This window comes from Limulus polyphemus, unplaced genomic scaffold (genome assembly GCF_000517525.1).
Source record: "Limulus polyphemus unplaced genomic scaffold, Limulus_polyphemus-2.1.2 Scaffold2118, whole genome shotgun sequence".
Lineage (NCBI taxonomy): Eukaryota > Metazoa > Arthropoda > Merostomata > Xiphosura > Limulidae > Limulus > Limulus polyphemus.
This window is the reverse complement of record NW_013667728.1, coordinates 174,707-183,758: the sequence shown is the minus strand read 5'-3', so window position 1 is coordinate 183,758 and position 9,052 is coordinate 174,707. Positions and strand designations below refer to the sequence as shown.

At 32.6% G+C, this 9,052-nt stretch overlaps 1 protein-coding gene across 1 annotated transcript in view; it reads right to left on the bottom strand.

Annotated features, from left to right (window-relative positions):
* Nucleotides 1-5,051: 5,051 nt before the first annotated feature.
* Nucleotides 5,052-9,052, bottom strand: part of LOC106466001 (putative ammonium transporter 3) — a gene marked incomplete at its 3' end in the record, with an annotated part of 35,853 nt that continues 31,852 nt past the window's right edge. Inside the window, exons 3-4 of the mRNA XM_013926251.2 lie at nucleotides 5,718-6,040; nucleotides 5,052-5,123 (exon numbers count right to left, since the gene is read on the bottom strand). Of these exons, the coding sequence (XP_013781705.1) occupies nucleotides 5,052-5,123; nucleotides 5,718-6,040 (395 nt within the window). The remainder of the gene's footprint in view (nucleotides 5,124-5,717; nucleotides 6,041-9,052) is intronic.

Sequence of the window (9,052 nt, the reverse complement as noted above, 5' to 3'; positions counted from 1 at the left end):
ATGTGTTGTTAACAGCCCCTTGACTACAATACATAATTCATCAGACACACATATGTGTTGTTAACAGCCCCTTGACTACAATACATAATTCATCAGACACACATATGGGTGGTTAACAATTCCTTTACAACTATACATAATTCATCAGACACCCATATGTGTGGTTAACAGCCCCTTGACTACTATACATAATTCATCAGGTACACATGTGTGGTTAACAGTTCCTTTACAACTATACACAATTCATCAGACACACATATGGGTGGTTAACAATTCCTTTACAACTATACATAATTCATCAGACACCCATATGTGTGGTTAACAGCCCCTTGACTACTATACATAATTCATCAGGTACACATGTGTGGTTAACAGTTCCTTTACAACTATACATAATTCATCAGGTACACATGTGTGGTTAACAGTTCCTTTACAACTATACATAATTCATCAGATACACATGTGTGTGGTTAACAGCCCCTTGACTACTATACATAATTCATCAGATACACATGTGTGGTTAACAATTCCTTTACTACTATATATTTTTTACTATACATAATTTAAAACATTGCCTTCAATCTAGATAAAATAAATATTTATTTACGCAAAATTGCACCATTTCATCTTCACAGGAGCAAAAAAGGGCGATATTTGTATACAGACATCCACGAATTGATCAAAAAACTTATAAACAAATTAATGCTACAAAAAAGATCGACCAGTGTGATAGGAAAGAAGAATATTTCCTATACTATGATAATGAATTGTCGATACACAATACGAAAATACATATAATGAAAAACGTTCTAGATGTTAGCTCTTATTTGATATATATAAAAAAACAGAAGTGTCTTCAATCAAAATCTGATCGCAAAATATATAATGATGTTCCGAGTCCCACGTTCTACTTGGAAATATTCCATTCATCGTTAATCGTGCTCAGTCTGATGACCATGATTATGCGCCATTCGCTAAAAACGCAATATTTATTATAAGAAGCTCCCGAAAAGATCACAAGGTAAGTTTTAGACCACATATCACAAGAAACTTTCTTCAAGACTTCACTACATGCTGAAGATGAGTTTCAAGATCATCTTTAAGCAGACCAAACACACAAATCTTCATTGAAGCTGACCAAGTTTGAATAGAATTGCTGTGATTCCAGTTTTTATTGTAAAAACAGCCCTTGGTTTGGAGGTGATCCTGCAGAATAGTGAATGTTTAACTTGTGAGCCTTCATCAGATTCGTATTCTTATTTACTATCTTTTAAACACGTTCCCAGTTTTATCGTAATATCTTTTATTTTTTGTGGTGTTGGAAGGCTCCTAACTGTCAGGTTTTTAATATGTATGGAGACGGATTCTTTACAGTAGATGTCTGTGACTTGTTGACGATAAATTTCAACAATAATCAAACAGCACACAGTCCAATGGTTTTAAAATAATATATATATATATATATATATATATATTAAAACAAAACGTATAATAAAAATGTTTTTGCACTGTTGGTTATCACAGTTGTATCCAGAGCTTTAAATAATTGTCTCTTTTTCGTCAAAGTCCACACAGGCTAGTTCAGTTACTTTAGAACACACTTTGACAGGACGAATTATTCTTCCTGTCCTGTTATTCAACACAATTTGTGATAATTTCACTTAAAAATCGTCACTATATTATGAACTAACTTACTTGAACTACATTTTGGAATGGTATTTATAAATAGCCCGACTGAGGCTATTTATAATCTAACACTAATCATAGTCTTCACTTTTTGATTGAGGACCTTTTCCAGTTTTTGGGGCCTATCGCTGTTCTAAACGTTCTGCAGTGAAAAGTTTCCGCTTCTGTGTATAAAACTAAATGCTACTTTATTCCAAACATTGTGTCATTTCGCTCTATGTCACTTAACATTCTCAAAACATGAATATTACTCTAGAAAGATACTTTTTATATTCCTCCAAACAGAAGTTTACACGTGGTGGTATTGGACTATTGAATGAATGAATGAATGTTCGTAAATTCGTAATGAACCAAATATAAAAGTGTTAAATATGTCATAATAGCACCATAGTCGTATCTGTTTCAATACGCCATTGCATTAGTTTATATAAAAATGCAATCAATGGATTGTATAAATTATGAATTTACAACACCTGTGATACCACTCAATTTTTATGAGCGGATAATTTGTGTAAGATTTTAAATTATAATGCACACATATAATTCATTAAATATATTCATTTAATAATTAAAACTGAAAATAGTTTTGACCATGAAAGAAAAAATAATTCCAATGCCATAATGTTAAATTTAATCATCCATGTCTATCCACATAATAAGACACATCATGAAGACTCGCCAAGAAGTGCACAGCATGTTTGAACAAAATGTCTCACAAAGTTATAATAATTAGTGGAACTAAGGAAAAGTAACAATTAAGAATTCGAGAAAATTTATTGATTGCTAAATTAACACCGATTTCAAATCAGAAGAATTTGATGCTTTGTGATATTCAGGCACATTGATCTCTAAAGGTAGGTTACGAGTAACCCCAATAAGCAACAGATTAAGGACATCACTCAGACAGCAAAAGAAAAGATTTAAACACAAGTGAACAAATGAGAGAACATATTTTTAGTTTCATCAGTGAAGATACTGGGTATTTTACTAAACTGACCAGCTTCTATGTACGAAAATTCCATGGGAGCTGGAATTGAATAGAGAGACGTCTACATCTTACAAAAACCTATAGCAAGAATCACGGTATGTCCACACTTATAAGGTTCATTGTGCGGTATCCCACAATCCTATATTATCTTTGTCAATGATTATTCCTTTTATACACAGCCTATCAATAAATAAATTGAAACTCTTTAAGAATACAAATCATATATTTTTATGATGTAATATACAAACAGCCATGTCAAGAAAGAAATAAAATATTTGGAATACCTGTTTACGAATATCTCAACTAACTAAATGCAAAGCCCCCTGCGAAAAGTTTGCAGAAATTACTTGGATATACATGAATAAAGATGTATTATTTTCTAATTATAGCAGGTTAAAATATAGAAAATTTTCAACTGTGACAGCTTTCGCTTTTCCTAATACTGTAAGTTTGTTCTAATTGTTGAATGGTGTAATTTTAAATGACTTATGTAATTCATACAGGAAGCAAATAGACTGTAAGAATCTTGCTTGTTATTAAATACATATTTGGTATTTTCAATACAGGCCGTATAAACCAATCAGAAGCGTCCGCCGCCTACATAGCTACACTTTAAATGATTTTGGTATTGCTTGTCACTTTTATAATATGAAGGGTATTCAACCATGTTCAGCCACGCCCAAACTATTATTAAATACACCAGTTAAGTTTTATTTGGAAAGTATATCAGAACATCACAATATGAAATAAAATATGTCACTGTGATTATCTCCTCTAATATTCAAGTAGCCCCCCAGTGGCACAGCGGTATGTCTGCGGACTTACAACGCTAGAATCCGGGTTTCGATACCCGTGGTGGGCAGAGCACAGATAGCCCTTGTGTAGCTTTGTGCATAATTAAAAACAAAACAAAATAAAACAATATTCAAGTATTTGATAATTATACACAAAAGTACTGAGGAATAAAAACCCTATAATCCGAGTGTTTTCGAAAGGTCCACTTTTCGTAAGCGCTCGGGTTATAGGGTTTTTATTCATTTTTTTCAAGACTTCTTGAACCTATGTGTTTTTCTAACATCATGAATACACAAAAGCACAATGTTCGAAATATTATCTAAAATACACAACACCTCAACGGATAAAATTACAAATATTTCCGTAAAAGAGAAATATGACAACTTCTCTTGTAAGATTTTTGTTTGATCGTTTCGCTTTCATGTAGTATGAACAACATGTTTATAGTCTAACTTATTATTTCGATATGTGAAAAGCATGGTGAAGTATTTGTTGAATACGTAAACATACAAAATGAAAATAATTGTTATATGAAAATACACATGATATTTCCATACCATTTTCACATAATATATATTTTATATCAAACAAGTTATCTTACATTGATTAAACAATTTTTTTAATAATAAATATTTACATTAAAACATATAATGACAGAAAAACCTAGTATTGCTAAACTTTTTTAGAGTCAACTTTTTGTAAGTTTTACAATATTTGAGAAAAAGAGTTGTACTTGGATCATGAAATTGTTGAATATTTATTTTATCTAATTAAACAGTTTCTGAAATGTTCATAAAAGGTTTAATAGCACTTTAACCTGGATTTTTGGTAAGCCCATAATTTTCATCATGCAAGGGTTTTTCGATACTCAAGACAAATTACGCATTTCTTAGGGATATACTGGAAATTTCCCAACGTTGAATTTATTTTTCTACGACATCAAAAGTGTTAAATGCATAATTAAATGTGTTTATCAAAAGTACTTTCAACACTTAACACAAAGATTTTATGAGTTCACGGAATATTTTAACCACAATTTGTGTCTTGAAAATATATTGTTACGACAGCGGAAGTCACGTGACCCTGGTAAACGTCATGAGCTTCTAGAACGTTCGTGTCCCTTCGTGAAGCCTCGAGTGTTTACTAGATATGCGGTATTCTTGTATATAAGACCGCCAAGAAGTGGCGGCAGTAATCGGAATTGAATTGCAGACAGAGATACAGGCCCCCCAGTGGCACAGCGGTATGTCTGCGGACTTACAACGCTAGAATCCGGGTTTCGATACCCGTGGTGGGCAGAGCACAGATAGCCCATTGTGTAGCTTTGTGCTTAATTACAAACAAACAAACAGAGATACAGACGATAATTGAGCCAAGCACGTGAATCATTAGTTCGTTGTGAAATATAGCGTTTGTTTAAGTTATAGCGTGACTGTGGAAATTAAGTGAATTTCAAAGTTGTATTGAGAAATAATAAACTAGTTTTACTTAAGAAAGGACTTGTGTCGCTAAAGTTTCGTCGGAAAGAAATTATATGGGAAATTAACTAATGACCAGAGACGTAACAATATACAATACTTACCGAGAGGAGTATTTCCACTTGTCCCCGACAATCCCGAAAGTGCTTCCAGCACTAAATCCTAGCCAACCCCACCTTCCATAAAGAAAATACAAAAGTAAATAAATTTTCATAATTGTTTCAATCAAATCTGAAAAATAAAAGATGAAAAAAATTCACATCTAAATATTTATGAACTCATTTATTCAAATTGATTTTTGGGTATTTTGTTTTAGTGTATAATTTATTATAAAATACATCCCTATTAGTATTAGGTATTATACCTCATAAAAAACACAAAAACATTCCATCAAGGTTGGCCCTTGGGGTAGGAGATTGCAATTAACAGTTCTTGTCAATTTTACAGGGGTGGGTTTGCAAATACCACAATTTGGCCTAGGGCCGGCTCTGTATTCCATAGAAGTTAACTATTTAATTTATACAATTTGACATTTGAGCTCACACAGATTTACATTTTTGTATTATTCAGCTTTGGTAGTCTTCATAGTCAACCTTTTTGGCTTATAAATGTAATAATATTTTCTGGGTTCACTTTTATTCTACATATTAAGTTATATTGTGTGCTTTACTTCTTTTGCATTTTTTGTTCTTGGCAATTTATTTTTTAATAATATTTGTTTAAAAAAATATATTTTCTAATGAAAAAAATCTAATAATCATAATACATACCACAACATAAAAAGCCCTAACATAGCGTTTGTGGGATTACCGAGTGGTAATGGTTCTGTTCCTCTGTCGTATCTCCCAATACGGGGACCCAAGATAATAGAAGCAACCAGACCACAGCAGCCACCAACTAAGTGAACCGTGCCTGAACCTCCTATGTCAACAGATCCTAAACTAGCAAGAAATCCATCATTGCGCCACATCCAACCAGCAGGCAAAGCGTAGACAACAGTGTTGAGGAAAGTAAAGACACAATAAGCTGTGAATTTGCATCTTTCAGCCATAGAACCAGACACTAAAGTGGTTGAAGTGGTAGCATAGGCAAGCTACAGGAAAAATACAAAGAAAACAACACTACATACAACTATAAATATATTCACACTGTTGGATATACAAGACAGTTCATTTTAAGAGTTATTATTTAGTTTATTTAGTGGTTTAATATATAATGATTATTTAGTTTTCATAACAAGAGTGTTAAAAGTTAATTATTTTAAAAGCGTTTCGTTACGTAACTCTGAATAATAATTTGTCTTTTCAAATGATGTTCTAATGTAATTGAAACTGCTCGTTGGGACTTTGATCAAAAGGAGACAATTATTTAAAGCTCTGGATACAATTGTGGTAACCAACATTTATAGTGGTTATTTTAAAGTGTGTTTCACAGCTTGTATTGTAGCAACAGAGATAGAGAAGAATAATTCGTCTTGTCAGTTGGATTCTAAAGAAACTGAACCAGCTCGTGTGGACTTTGACGAAAAAGGAATTGTTTGAAGCTCTAAATTCAACTGTGGTAAACAATAGTGTAACAAATTTTTGTATACATATTTAACTTGTTTTGAATATATATTATTTTAAAACAAGTGGATTATGTGCTGTCTGTTTATTGTTGAAATTTATCGACAACAAGTCACAGACACCTACTGTAAAGAATCTCACTCCCCATAAAAACCTGACACATACCCTTCACAAAATCGATGAATTTTTGGTGGTATCGTGCTACCTACGAAATGTCAATCAATATTAAAATGTAGTTGTGATATATTACTTTCCACAGTGACTTGGCTGCAATTTTCTCGTGACTTGCTCACTGCAAATTCACAATCGTTTAATGTAACATACTCAACCCCTTATAATCCTTTACAATGATTGATTCAGGTTACAGTAGTAACATTAAAACACAATGTAAAATCTAACACCAAGAAGGGTTAAGCATAACGTATAATTTCACAAAATATATTATAGAATATGTTAGCATACATGTGAAAACACTAATATAAACTCCTTAAAAGGAAATGACTTTAGTGTAAGGGGTGTTGCAAAATAAATCATACTTTTTTCCCCGAAGTAATGACGAAGTTGGTAGGACCGCGAATATCATCACTCGTGAGAAAACGTCATTTCAACGTACTCTACTTCTCGAATTTAATTTTTTGCGAAAACTTTTGAATCATGGTGCTCACTAGAACTCAGGTTCGTGCTGCATGTGCTGTATTCGGGATGGCTCAGAAACTAGTCGCAGACATGCTCCAAGAATTCAAGTCTTCTAACCGACACATCGCAATGCCAGATTTGAAAAATCCGAGTAATGCCTCAAAAGTTTCAGAATTGTTGAATTTGAAAGTGTGGTCAGTGAAAAAGTGGTGGAATGTGGATTGGGAACTCTCCAGATTTAAATCCCACCGAAAATGTCGGAGCTTTCGTTCAACAATGCACAGAAGAAATGAATGCGAGAGACATAAACGTGAAACCTTGATTCGTGTTCTCACTGATGTGCTCACAGAAACAGCCACAAAAACAGACATGTTTGTTGCATTGCTGAAATCTTTTGCAAATCGATTAAAACTCGTGCGTGAGAACAATGGTGGCCCAATCAAGCGATATTGATACTTGGAATTACTTTTTGATTGAATTAAAACCTTATTTTACTTTGTTATGCTCTCGAGGAAAAAAGTATGCAACACATAGATAGTTTTCCTCATAAAATAGTACTGATGTATGTTGTGCACTACTAACACTATGACGTCTGTTTAAATGGTTTTACCGTAGTACTGATGTATGTTGTGCACTACTAACACTATGACGTCTGTTTAAATGGTTTTACCGTAGTACTGATGTATGTTGTGCACTACTAACACTATGACGTCTGTTTAAATGGTTTTACCGTATGCTGACAGGCTAGAACATTTGTTCTTCTATATATTCACTGCACGTGCACAATTAATCAGCTGCTCCTTTCTCAAAGGCTGCTTACCGAAACCAAGACATTTCTTCTGGTATAGGTGTTTGTGTGTACTTATATTTACCATTCTATAAAATTATAGTTTTAACATTTATAGACTTTTATTGTGATGGTCTACATTGAATTGTTTCGCTTGATATAATTTATCTTCCATATTTACATGATTTTGTTAATTTCGAGAAAAAAAAGATACGGATCGGTTTGTTATGGGGAACTTTTATTAAATCTGTGTTGCAAAGATCATTTAATAATTATAGAATATTTTTTACTGAATTATGTACAGCTAATGTTATCGTCGTTTTATTCCATTGTTTATTGTGTAATTTGCTGGACTTGTTTTGAACGCACATTTTTTAAATATTCTCTGCTGTGAGAATCAAATAATATTATTTTAGTTAAAAGTGTGTTATTATATCAACATATATTAGCTAATTCAAAATTATAAGGTTATTTCAGTAGCGATTAACAAAGAATATTTATGATTTATGATTTCATATTTTAAAATTATTCATACAGAAACTATTCAATAATAATGATAATTGTTTAAAGTATTGTGCTTGGAAACCGAATGTTTGAGAAGCTGGAGTCATGTGAAGGCACCTATAACCACAGGCCATGGGAAACTCCGTTCTCGGGTGGTAAATCATACAAGTAACAAGATTCACAGAAACATCTGGTGGAACATTTGCTGCTGTAAGGCGAAGAATAATATGATTTTTGAATTAAGCCAACAGTCATTAAATATCAAACTTCACAACAAGTGTTACGAATAGCTGAATACAATAAAACCCAATATTAAAACACTCCTGACTTTCAAATAACATGTTTCACACCTTCAATGTATTTCGATCTCTCAGTACATGTGAAAAGTTTGTTAATTAGTAACCTGAGGAACATTTTATCTCAGAATCCTTGTTGGGTGTGAATTTCTATCCTTTTTTCCTACCATCTGATAGATGACTATGATATCAGTTTCTTCAGATTACCTAAGTTAAAAACATTACCATTACCAGTTATGTACTACTAATTGAATTTTCGAGCTGTCTGTGTAATATTGTTCAATTGCATCATATTGTTACGTATCCGTTTGTTAATT